Raw genomic sequence first — 14,187 nt, forward strand, 5'->3', positions numbered from 1 at the left:
TTGCTTAAGAATGTCCTGTCCGCAATGTATTGATTTTGACATTTTCACATTTGAAGCAAGTAGAATACATTACTTAGCAATGCACTGGCTTAGTAACCTCAGATTTGGCAGGGAGGTTGTCCTTGAGCTCTAAATGGCCACTGTTGATTCTGACAAAGTGGTATGCGGGGGTATTCACGCCATGATAGTGGCAGTTCTAGTTTTCTCTATTTTAAATTAACCAATGGCTTGATTATGTTTTGCATGTGTTAATTTATATTCAAATCATCTTCAGATAAATTGCAAAAGTTAGTAACAAATAAATATAAAATGTGATGAAAACACTTTCGGTTTTGCAGCGGTACGGGCTACCTGTTTGCTTTTAAAGTAAATCATAAGCAACCTCTTTGAGTATGTACCGTTTGAGTAGATATCGCGAAGAGGCTACCAATATATGGATATGCACCATGTCTTACAAAACTTTGCATCGGTTTAAGTAGTTTTTAATCCTTATACATTGAACCTACCCTAGGTCCAGAAAAAACAACAACATTTGAGTTGCAGATTACTTTTATTTCTCCTGAAAAGCACTTATACATTGAAATGAAATAACAAGTATGAAAGAGTTATCTTTTATAAAAACATGTTAGAACAATCAGCAATTTTATTCAATCATTTATTTAAAGTTGATTAAAATAATATAATTTGAAAAAATGAAATTGTTACTACATTAATTGACATTATTGATTGTTTCTTAAACACTTACAAAATTGCTTGATTACATTATGATTATAAGGATCAACTGAGTAAATTTCTTTAAATGAATTTTTTTGAGTTATCAAACACAGTTCCTTGAAACAGTTCAACTATTTAGTGAAAACTTTAAATTTACATCCAAAAACGATCTTATTTCAGTTACTTTTCGTTGATCTTACAAGTTAGGCAATTAAATGAGGGAGGAAGCAAGAGACGAAAGGTAAAAGGAAATACTGAACAACCGGTAGGATGGACAGGTCACAAGTTTACAACAATATCAAAATGATTATAGTAAGTCACAAATGAATAACTTTATAAATCAAATTCGTTTAGCACATGCGACGACAATTGCATTGGCGTATATCATGTAGCATTTCTTTCTAAAAAACAATGCAAATTTTCTTTTTTCTCCAATAATGATTAATCTACATTTGAAAAAAAAAATGAATTAAATCTTTCTTTTTAAAACTGAAATATGCAAACGTGTACTTGAACTATATTTTTAATGATAAAAGGTGAAATATTTATGTTTAATATATTAAATGTAATATGTGATTTCTGATTGATAGGACATTTTCCTGCTTTCCAAAAAAAATATATTGTAGGAAAACAAAATAAGATTTACAATTATTACATAAAACAAATTGGAGTCAGATCTAAAATAATAAATACCATTTATAAGGTAGAGAAAATTTCGTATTTTGAAATCTTACACCGTGAAAGTATCCTCGTAAAATATTAATACACGACTATGTAGTTTGATATTTGTTAATTTAGGTGACATAAATTTCTGTTGCTAATGGCGTAATGTTCTTACTCTCAATTAACAATTTATATTACATCACGTCACACTTATGAATTCTTCATCTTGTAGGTATATCTATAAAACAAAATGAATACACACACAAAAATCATAATAATTACAATTATGTCGGTAATCAGAGAACCATCTTCATTAAGATTTATCAAAATAACATCATTTAATTTATAATTATAACACAACATAAGACTATCATTTCACATCTCTAAAATATGATTTTGTGTATCCCTTGTATCTGACTCAGTATTTCCCCTGTATGTGATGGAAATACAATTCAGTATAACGCCTGTATACCTCAAAAATACAATTCCATCAAAAAATGCCCTGTCCATAGAGTCACACTTAGTCTGTATGGGCCTTTGGTCGCACAAAATTTATTTAAAGAATCTAAATTCTTTTTTAAAAATCTCTCTACATTTAATGTCTTTATACATGTATTAAGAAGCGTATACAATACTATTATGTATTTTTTATGAAAACAAATAAATACTTTTGTAAAAAATGTTTATGGAAAGTAAATGCCTGTAGTAGCTACATTCGCTTCTTTTGAGTTTTTTTAAATCGTTTAATTTTTCCTTACTGTCATCTAAATAATACTTAGTCAAATATGAGAATTTTTTAAGTTCTATGCAGTTCTAAAAACAAAATCAGGATCGTAACATTCCTGATTATGTATATTTTCATACATAGTTTAAACAAGTAAACTTGGTAGATGACGCACAAGACTAATAAACTGCATCTTTTCAGTATTTAGCAATTATAACTATGATAAGGCATGTCAGCAGATATATCTTACACACAATGTTTCTGATTAGATATTTTGTGAAATTAGAAGGATATTATAGCTATATGTAAATAGTTTCTCTTTTGATTACACTAAAAAAGTTAAGTTAAAAATATTTGAATTTTCAAACTCAAGTGTCAATATAATTTTGTCTCACTTAAAATGTGTAAGGTTATCGCGTAACTTGATATATGATTAACTTATAACTTAATAACATGTATGTATTTGTTCAACATCAAGTATAAATTTTATTTAACCTTTTTGATTCAAAATTTTGAGATTTCATTTTTAAGTCTATGCGTGTAAGTCAAATACATGTTTTGGAATACAGATCAACCCCGAATTGATAACTGATATGTGTGGGATCAGCTGAATTCACCATTTCGAATGTAATAATTCCTGTCGTACATGCTACCTTACCCTCTTGTGACCATATTTCGAAAGATAAGCAGATAGGGTTACTGTTACAAGCTATTTTACAGTCTTCCAGGCTGTCATACGCCGCATTGGAACCATGGTTAAAACCCGCAATATTTATGTTTTCGTATTTCGTATAATTGCCGGTCATTGTGTCGCATACTGAAATTTAAGATGATTTCTAAAATATATTATTTATTGACTTCATGGGCAAATTTATAGACTAATGAAAAATAAGTATTTTCAGCTCTTAATTAGAAAAAAATATGCATAACAAAGAAAATTTGAATGAACTATTTGTGTTATTTTTCGCATAATTCTAATATCTAAATAAAATAAATTACATGCAAAATCTTTTTAATAATATCCCAATTCAAGGATATAATTGTTTTATTTCATACTAATTTAGTAGTTCTCAGGCATAATTTTACAAATATTCTGGGAAGGGTTTAATCTTATAGTGCATGAAATTAATGCTTAAAACTTGCTTATTTTTTTAACTTATTATTGCATTTGTTTTTTGAAGCAATAAAAGGCAAAATTTAACTATACATGACAATACGTCCATTTTAATGCTATGGTAACTTTTATAAAATGCATGTAATACCTTTTGTACAGTTATTAATTGTGTTATTGTATTCAAATAGTTGGTGACAGAAACATCTTTCATCTATACACACACCTTCTGTTTCTATACAGTCTGTATTACTTGTGCAAGACTTTCCAAGAGTCGGTGCTAGGAAAAGAAATAAAACTATGTTTTAAAATTAATTAAACATTTAACATAGATCAAGTTATGCTGTAAGTTACATTATCCTTGTTTGAAATTCCACACACATGTTTCACATTAGAGCTTCAGATGGAAATTTTTTGACATACTTGAAATATAACAATATAAAAACTTAAAAAAAATGAGATTTTATATATAATACCCGAATAATATAGTCAACAATGGAATCTTGAAATGTTATCTGATGCAGAAAACATGATTGCTTGTTCAGAAAAAGCAGTGACAAATGTAACTATTCGCTTAAGCCTCAAGTACCGTCTTAAAAAGAAATAATCATGGTATTTAGTAACATCTGCAAATGTTTTCATGCGGTGACGATACTTGAGTCTTCAATATGACTTGTTTGTGCCATTTGAGGATAGGTGACGTATTGTAATCAAGTTATCTATAATGTTCACAACCTAAACTAGAACAATACGGGCAAAATTCAATAAAATGAAGTCAACTTTTCAGAAGGGTTTAAATGCCATTAGTAACAAATACACCATTTACACCACCAAGGCGGTGATACAGTGTTTAAGTAGGATTATTAAATAACTATACGTTAAAAGTCCGATAAAAAACCTGCCACGTTCAATAACACGATGACCTGCCTTAAAACAGGGCCAATATCTATATCACTTTTTCGGCCCCGGGCCGAAAAGTGATATAGATATTAAGCCCGCATTTGAAGTAATTTGATTGGCTAATAAAGCAGGGCCAAATAATGATATAGATATCTGCACGAAACTGGGAAATGGCAGCCATTTTGTTTTAACTCGGTCTATGTGTAGACGCCGACAGGTTGCATAAATGAAACAAAATATTCTCAGTTTCTAAACATTCACATTCACATTTTGTTGAACATGTACAATATAAGTTACAAAATGTAGGTTTTCCATACAAACTGATAAAATGTAGTTATTTTTACAGTTGTTCTTCGTTATAATTAAAATATGTTAGAATTAAAATAAGAAGAAATATCCGAGGATTTGATATGAAATATTATAAGTACATTTAGTTATTTAATAAAATTGTCAATAAATAAATGATTTGATATTGGCCCTGTTATTTGTCCTCGGGTCAGTCGTAGTGGCCCTCGGCCTTCGGCCTTGGGCCAATACGACTGCCCTCGGACAAATAACAGGGCCAATATCAAATCACTTATTTATTAGCATATAATATTATAACCATTATATTACTTACTAGGGCATGATTGCTCATTACAAGGTTGTGTCTCCTCACTAACCCCATCCGCTTCTTCACACGTCGATTCTCCGTTGCCCTCTATGCGAATAGAACACTCTCTCGATCTTTTTTGAGTACCCGAATCACAACTTAGGCTGCATATGCTCCATGGTGACCACGTGGTCCAAATATAGTTAACAGCTGAAAATCAAAGTCAAACCATCAACAAAACCAGATTGTATAGTATGTTTATTAAATTATTTTATTTATATATTAGGAAATAATACACAATAAAAAGTTTTTTTTTTAAATAAGATCAACATCAATCATTTTAATAACTATACATTCTTATTACCGTATCTTGTATTCCGAAAAGATGCTTTGTTAATGTAAATAATGCACACTTTATTGCTTTTACACCATATTCAGTAATTCTGTATGTGACATATTCTTGCTAACGCGAGGAACAGGATTTTGCCAGGCTAAATGATAATGTTAAATTCATAAACACATATCCTAGATAACAATAACACAAACTAATTTATCAAATTTTGATTGGTTAAAACACTTTGTATACAATGGCGGTTATACCGTCAGTAATCAAATCAAACATCGTAGACGGTCACCTACATGTGTGCTTATAAATTATATTTGCGTTTTGTTCGTTATGGTATATAAGATGTCATTAAAATAAAACTAGATCTACTGAAAAACTGTAGATCTTGTATCGATATCAAATGATAAAAATAACATGCTAGCAGCAGTAACGAAATGCCGGTTTTCTCCTATATAAACGAATAACATGCCTTTAATATTAGTTTGTCATTTCTTTTATTATTGGTATTTAGAAACCGAAACAATATTCTAGTAAATAATATCAAAAACACAGCCTATTCTTAAAGTTAGATAAAAAAATTCTTATGTATACATGTACATATTTATGACAATAAAGTAGATATAAAATATCTATGCTGTTTACACATTATAAAAGATGCCGTATTTAGGCTCTTTCATAATTTGAAAAGACCTCTTCAGAATTTCAAAATGCCAGTTTTACAACTGAAAGAAAAGTTTATTTAGCAGTGTCACCTGAATACTTTACGTTACTTTCAGCTAGATAAGAGGTTTTTAGAACTTCATGATGGATTTTTCCAATATTTTAATGTTTTCTAAAGGTTTAAATAAGAAAATGTGTGTTACGAATTGACTTTCAAAAAGTGTATCAAACTGTGCTTCTTTCTTCTTTCACAAATTATTATTGAAAGTAGTGCTAAAAATTTACAATTTCAAGAATGGTCTTTTACAAATCAAAATGACTAAAGCATCTCACAATTTAGGGGAAAACCCTGAATGAGTTCACACTGTGTCAAATTTTCCTCACATGTATTAAATGCGTTTTTGGTGGTTTTAAATCACAGATGGGGGAAAGAATCTTCGTTTCATATGAATAGGATCAGTTTATTTAACAAATGGTTACGAATTGCTGGATGTCGATGTTCAAGTGGTTTTGGTTGTTGACTTGGAATCATTTGCCCCTCATCAATGTATATTCGAATCATGTTTAACTTAAAGACTTCGGATTATTTCATGTGAGGAAGCAATCCATTTTTTTAAAAGAACTTCATATTTAACCACATTTAACTTACTCTAAGGTACACAATATTCATTAAAAATTAATTCAATTAATACCACAGACAAGCAAATTCGGCTTGGATATTCAATATAAAACATTCAATTACGACTGAATATTTGTAAAACTGTCCTTAAAATACATCAAGAATATTTTTTGCACTAATGAGAATTGAAAAAAGAAGAACTTGATATTTCAGTGGAAACATAAAATGAGTAAATAAAACAGATTCTGAAGTTTGTCTTTATAACTAAAATGTAATCTCTCAATTATGATCTTTAAATCTGCTAAATGGATTAAGTCGTTATAACTGAACTAAGAAAATATGACAGGAGTATTTACCTCTCCTCGTGTAATACAAAAACCCGTCGGCAATTTCCAGTTCTGAGTCTTCAGAATCTCTACAACCGTCGCATCTCCCTGTCTGTGGTTGGTAAAATATGTCAACACAGAACGACGACCCTTTACAATACAAAGCACATTGAATATCGCTGTAAACTTTGTCCATACTAAAATCGCGTTTAGACTCAGGACACGTATAACCGTCAAACACTCTTTGCCTCCGAAAAACAAAGAATTCTGACGAGTACAACAGGCAAACCCACATGCCAAGTACGAAATAGAAGAGGACATTGACCGATGCCGTGTTCCTCATGTTGCCTGTGCCTCACGATTCTGCAATTACCTTTTAATTTCATTTTTTTATATAATAACGAATATCGCGCATGCTCATTACTGCCAAAGTTCCGCTCAGAAACATACAAATTATAGTTTGGCATTAAATTTATTATGCAAATTGAAATTACGTTAGAATAAAAGATGAAACATTAAATAAATAAACCAGAATATCTACTGAAATGTGAAGTCTAATACAATGTTTGAAATTGAAAATATTTACCATGTCAATTTGTCTCCACGTCAATAAATATTGTAGTTTTTGAACGTAACATGATAAAAAAAGACAAAAATGTGTATAATCAGGTGATCACTTATGTTAATTAACCGACCGAAAATTTACTTTAGAGAATACAGGTGAAACATAGTAAATAAAACGTCAGCGTAAATATGATTCATTAAAAAATATCACGAAAACTAACATTTTTTAACATGATCACATCTTAGCGCTTAAAGCAATTCTTGCTGCTTTTTAAAAGTGGCGTCTATTTTTTAAGCCTCTGTTTAAGATTAAATTTAATTGGCCGAATATATTTTTTGAGTCCAGGTAAGATAGATTATTCATGTAAAAAACTGGGAGCCAAGCCTCGGTTAAAATCGGACAGATTTGGAGTTTTATGTTGTTTTCTATTGTTTCCTCAATAAAACCCTGCCATCCTTATCGTGTCTGGTAAGCCAGAAAATACATAAATAATGATTTGTGACAAAATATGCAAACGTGTATCTATTTTGGTACATATCGACTCTGTCGCTGTTGTTAGAGCCATTATCAATGTAGACTTCTCTTTTAATTCTTTTTTCATCATCATTGTCATCATAATCACAATCGCAAATAACATCATCGTTATTAATATAGTTGTTAGCATCATGATCATGATCATGATTATCATTATAATTATTGTTGTTCACAGCAACTGCATTACCACCTTAGCATCAGTAAGATTCATCATCATCATTATCATCATAATCATCAATATAAGTAATAGAAAGTAGTGTATCGGTAAGTAAATTCTGTCAATACCCACTTGATAATAGCATTAGGTGTTTATACATATAATACATGAATATATCAAAATTTTGTCGATAGAAAATGTTTTACTTACACTTATGAAATAGAAACTTGGATTTATAATGATCTATCTTTCAGATTTAAAAGTTCACTATCAACCCCTACCAAAATGTTTAAAACATGGACAAATTTAATTTCTCTCGAATTCATTTCTATAAGAAAATTTTCTCACAAGATGATTGTTTTCACAAACATGACTAATGAATTTAATTAGCATAATCTGGAAGGTATGCTGATAATTAAATGTAAAGCCCTTAAAAAGATTGCTCACTTCCCTTGCCAGAAAATTTTAAACTTATTCACTTTGTATCCAGATTTTATTATTGTTATAAGTACTTTGATCAAATATAACCTTATAAGACATATTATAGTTAAAGTTTCTTTCTCAGATAGATCTGACTGTCTCTTGTGAACAACCATAATCATTATTTTAAAATTTATATACCTGCGCATATATTGTATATTTCTGTAATTATCTCTATATTTCGAATACACTCAGCAATAGTTAAAACCTGACAGAGTATATTTTATTATTATTTTCAGGAAATCGATGACGAAAATGTAAGAACTAATGTTGGGCATGAAAAAGAGATGCATGCACAACATTGATATGCATTTTGCTGTTTATTAATTATGCTTGAGTTTGTTTAAAATACGCTAGTTCTAAGGAAAGGGTCAAATTCAATTTATCAATGTTGTGGCTATAACGTTTTGAAAACGTGCAGAATGGTTTTAATCATTTCATGAACAGTTTTAAAATGCATTGCGATTTTTTCATTTAATCCAATGTCGGTTGGGGCCACCTCTGGCTCTATAAGTAGTGCGACAACGCGTCGACGCATAGAATTGACGGAACGTTGAACATGGTTATTTGGAAGGTTGTTCCTTTCTGCAATCAATGCATGTGTCAGTTGGGGGATATTCTATTTGGCGTGATGTCATCGGACATTTCTACATCCCAGATATGTTCTATCGGATTCATATCTGGAGACATTGCTGGCCTTAGCGTGGTATTGGCGCTTGCTGCAGCTAAGCGAGCTCGAGTTATCCTCGCCGTGTGAGGACCACACAAAAACTTAACTTTTACGCTTAATTGCATTCTACCGACAATACGCGGTCAAAACAAAACAAAAACATGTATAGTGTATCTATAGTACATATGAAAAATAGTTTAAAGAAACACATATTTTATTATACAACAAAACTCTTATTTCTCTTCTTTAAAGCCAGATAGACAAATTTTGCAAGTTTTGCTAAAACAGATCTTTTTGGTGATGACATAGCTTATTGAATTCACTCATATAAGGCCATGTGTAATAACAATTATCTAAAAAGAGTTAAACGTAATTCTCTATAAAAAGGACATATTAACTAAAAAATGATACTCTGATTCAACTTGATTCATATTACATCTTCTACATAATCTTTCGCTTCTAATAATATTCCTATATTCCCATATCGACCTCTTCAATCTCTAAGTTGTGTGATAAACATCTAAATCTCGCTAGTGTTTTCATCTTATTCAAAATGGCAGCGGATTTGATGGTACATAAAACTGATACGTTTTGCAAAACCTGAACTATAACCCAAAATAACCTGCGAGTTTTCATTGACTTCTCTTGCTGTTAATTAATGTTACATTAAGTTTTACTCCTATCAGTTAAGTTTTTTAGTCTCAGGACGGAATCCAGAATGGCCACAAACATAAAAATTATAAGGGTTTACTAAATTCAAACCAGAATTTACTGTAATGCATGAACTGAAAGTGATCACGGTCAATTAATATCCAGAATGGCCACAAACATAAAAATTATAAGGGTTTACTAAATTCAAAACAAAATTTACTGTAATGCATGAACTGATAGTGATCACGGCCAAATAATATCATGTAGAAGATATTTATTATTTTACAAACAATTTTCCTAAAGTTTTAATGATTTGTATATGTTTTTATTAGCAATATCATATGGCACAAATATAAAGGAATATCGAATATTGAGAAAAAGGCCCAACTTTGTTAAGATAGATTTTATCTCTGTAACAAGTCATTTAAACAGAAAATGAAATGCACTGAGATGATATTAATTGCATTTTATTACATCCACATCATATTGAAAATGGCTTACAATATGGCATCAAAGGCTATCAAGTAAATGGCTGACAGAACAGGATATTGTTTTTGTGTGTGAAACATCTTTTATTTCTATATGGTGGTCGGTAGCGTCCTTTTTAAAGTCGCGAGATACTTAACCGTCAGTTTATAAAATGTCGCGGGCAACTTTTAAGTCGTATCTCGAAATTGTACAAAATGCCGCGGCTTATAGAAGCTCGAGTGTTTCTGATACGAGTTTTAAGGAAGAAACCGCGACATTTTCTGTAGACTTAGCAACGCAAACATATGCCTACTTTAAGTAGTAAATGGCGATCATTTACATTAGCGATATTTTATTTTATAAAGAACCGAGTTTGAGCATTTATCTTCGACTTTTAATGCCGGGAAATGTCTCTTTTAAAAAGTCGCGACTGAAAATTTCTATAACTCGCCATTTTTGTATTAGACCGTTGTTTTGGAACAAAAAATCTCGGTCTATGGCAACGCTTGAAAACTAATTGTCGTGTATTTCTTTCTGTTCTATGACTTTTTATTGACAAACAACGCATAAAATGAAGAGTCAAAACATGTACGCTACTATAAGCACTGGAGTCAAAAGGTTCCTTGATGTTTCCAACAACAGTTTAAACATATGGAAGTTTATACATCCAACGCAGCATTTTGAACGACTTTGGCAGAATAACTCGCTACGCGACATTTAAGGATAAAGCGATTTCTCGGTGGCTTAAAAATGGCTGCAACCGGTCACACTATTTTTAATATTTCAAGTGGTCAAATTAATAAAACATATACCTCTTAGGAATCAAACACATCTTTTTTTAATTATTTAAATGACACTTAGTAAAATTGCACAATGATGTATATGGGTATCGACCGTCATCTGGGCTCCATCTCATATTTCAATGTTGCAGATCGAAAATAAGTCAGTATTCGGTATTTAAGTAGCACTTCAGAATTTGGAATCCAAAGTGCGTTAATATGTAGCATATTAACGCACTTTGGGGGTCACTTTCTCAATTTTGACCCTAAAGTGCGTTTGACCAAGCCTCAAAGTGGGTTGTGAAGTTAACCGCACTTTCGTGTCAGTTACCAAAGTGGACTTGACTCCAAAGTGCGGTGTTACAAGGCCATGTTGTAAATAGAGTGTAACAATCTGTATATGTTGTAATGTGTTACCTTCTATTAATATAGTTATTATCATTATTTCTCTTTTAAGTTTCACGAATTTAATTAAGTTTGATTTTGTTGGAACAAAACAATACTAAGCAATGAGTGTACAGTTTCTTGCTCACGGAAACAATAGCTTGTCCCTGGCTGGGTTTGAGCCCACGAGGCCGGCAATCCTTTGAGTACTTGTCCGACGCGTTAACCACACAGCCATATCGCCACTAACTTTATTGATTATTTTTAATTAAGAATCTTTTAAAATTAAAATATCAGGCACATTCAATAAATACAATGAGTTAAACAATTAATTGTTTTAATTCGGTCATTTTCAGTCATGTATGTTGTAATTAGGCATGTAACATCACTTAAATGAAATTTTATATCGTTATGTTTATCATTATTCTTCTAAAACAATTTCCAAACATCCAAGAATATGTTACATATGTACTGCAAATTCGCACGCACGATAAGTTATCATTAAAATATATGCATTCATTTCTTATTGAAAAATTTGGCTTAGACTTTATCGAAAATAAGATTCTAATTACCTCCCTTGAACATCATATCTATGATACAAACCCAAAAAAATATTAAGTTACGGGATCTTAATGGAGATACTGTATGGAATGTCAAAAACATTTAGTCTTTTCCTTATATTTGTATATAATAGAAATATATCATCAGATGAATAATTTGCGTATTAAATCTTACTTGAAGGATCCCACACACTCAAATAAACATATTTATATTTTTCATTGAATCTTCACGCTATTGTTAATCGAAACACTATTCACTAGGCCAACTGGAAGTTGTTTAATGCCATATTTAATCTTGTTATAGTGTATCCCAATGTTGTATTGCCACGTACAACGGGAGGAAGTAAAGAGATCTGTTCAAGCAACATTACCTGAGATCATTTATACCACGGCTAGTCGTTATTTCGTTAGGATTTCATACTAAAAACCCATTAGAGAAAAAAACCTAAAACTCCGTGACCATCCTAATTGTACTCATCCTATATACCTTATAACCAAATGGCCTAGATACATTTAACATTTTTTTCTAAAAGGCCGACACAACATATAAAAATATTTATCTAAAATTAAATTTTGATTAAATCTCAACATCTGGGTTGCTAAATGAAAAAGTATACAGTATAAAGTTCTGGTTTATCACATTTTGGCATAAATGATGGTCGTCAATTTATTACACATGTACCGACTAAGATGACTTCAATTTCAACAAATGTTTTAGACATCGCAGCATTCCTATTTGATAGGTCGCTGGTACGCAGATCAATTACATAACGTTTATTTGGACATAATACCATTTTTTTTTACATGAATTTCACCATTTCGACATTTAACGGTAATGTTGCCATATCAAACGGTAATGAAAAAATCGTGCGACAATTAACGTGACAATTGCGATAACTGTAGAAGATTTTGCGACATTTAGCGGGGGTTGCGACATTAAGGGGCAACAGTGCAGCATTTAGCGACAAGTGTGACATTTAGCGGTGTAACGACATATAACGGTGCTACATACCGTGATTTTCATTTTGAGAGAACTTTACTATTTTGATAACAATACGGATTTGATATGGTTGTTTTAGAATGGAAAAAATGAAAACAAGGCTAAACTTTATAGATCGATTATACTGATTCATATTTGGACATTACATGAACAAATACTGATGTTATTTTTATTGTTGAGAATCATACCGTTTTCATTGTACGAGTATCTAGATCTAATGTGACCCTAGCAAGATGGCGGATACGTGATGTTCAATATGCTATTATAGTTAAGTTATGAAATCGATGACGGTACGCTGGCACGAAGGTAATATTACAATGCGTTTTCATTAAACATTCGCAGGATCGTGCTAATGCATTTTCATTATCGATTTTAGGTTAGCAAGTTACGAAACTTTATTAGATATGTATGGTAACAAAACACTGGTACATATTTTGAGTATTATTAATTATTATTTCATTACACCATAGACACAGGGTCTTTCAAATAGAATATTTGAAAAACCCGATGGGACATTTTTATTAAGCGTTTGAGTAGTAATTGGCTTATTATAAATAACAAATGTCGTTTAATTCAATTTAGCCATTACCGTCAGTGACATTTTTCAAATTATTCCCGTTAGAATATCAACGATATTTCAAATTTGATTATTTTCGTCCGGTACCTTAATTATTTACATGTGATATATATGTTTATTTGCAAATTAAAATATTGCGGCTTCCGTTTAATGATTTTCATAAAAATAATTATTTGCATAAAAAATTTGTTAAAAATGTTATTTATTTAGGATTGCTATCCCTTAGTAAAGAACATTCGATAAACTTTTTTTTAAAGCAGCATGAAAATTTTGGAAATGAATTTAGTAGTTAAATATTTCGAGGTGAACAAATAAAGCAAATTACATATTGCAATCGGCACTTACAATCCGAGAAAATTACCAAAAAAGTCGTAAACATATGCAAAAATAGCCCTTACTGTGCTAGTAACGCAGTAGAAATATGGGAAAAAAATACTGCAAATCAATCTTAAATCGCACATTACATTAAAATATAACTTGGATATTGAATGTTATTACCTTTCTTAAAATTTCAGTACATTTTTCTCAATATTGATTTTCTTAAAATATTTTGGCTCATCTGGAGGCGTGTAGCTATTGAAACTTATAGAACAAACGAATATTTAGTTTCACATAAATCATATAAACAAACTGCAATATTCCACTTTGATTACATGAAATACAGATTTTAAATGCAAATGTTATGTTTTATAACGTTACATGAAATG

General features: G+C 30.8%; 1 protein-coding gene across 1 annotated transcript; it reads right to left on the bottom strand.

The window, feature by feature from the left end:
* Positions 1 to 537: 537 nt before the first annotated feature.
* On the bottom strand, positions 538 to 6,988 carry LOC132734423 (SCO-spondin-like). The gene is made up of 4 exons (XM_060721160.1): positions 6,686 to 6,988; positions 4,732 to 4,914; positions 3,364 to 3,492; positions 538 to 2,918 (listed from the first exon to the last, which is right to left on the bottom strand). Exons 1-4 carry the CDS (start codon positions 6,948 to 6,950, stop codon positions 2,647 to 2,649), a joined length of 849 nt encoding a protein of 282 aa, XP_060577143.1. The 5' UTR covers positions 6,951 to 6,988; the 3' UTR covers positions 538 to 2,646.
* Between the last annotated feature and the right edge of the window lie 7,199 nt (positions 6,989 to 14,187).

This window comes from Ruditapes philippinarum, unplaced genomic scaffold, assembly GCF_026571515.1.
Source record: "Ruditapes philippinarum isolate M1 unplaced genomic scaffold, ASM2657151v2 ctg19267_1_1_1_1, whole genome shotgun sequence".
In the NCBI taxonomy this organism is placed as follows: Eukaryota; Metazoa; Mollusca; class Bivalvia; order Venerida; family Veneridae; genus Ruditapes; species Ruditapes philippinarum.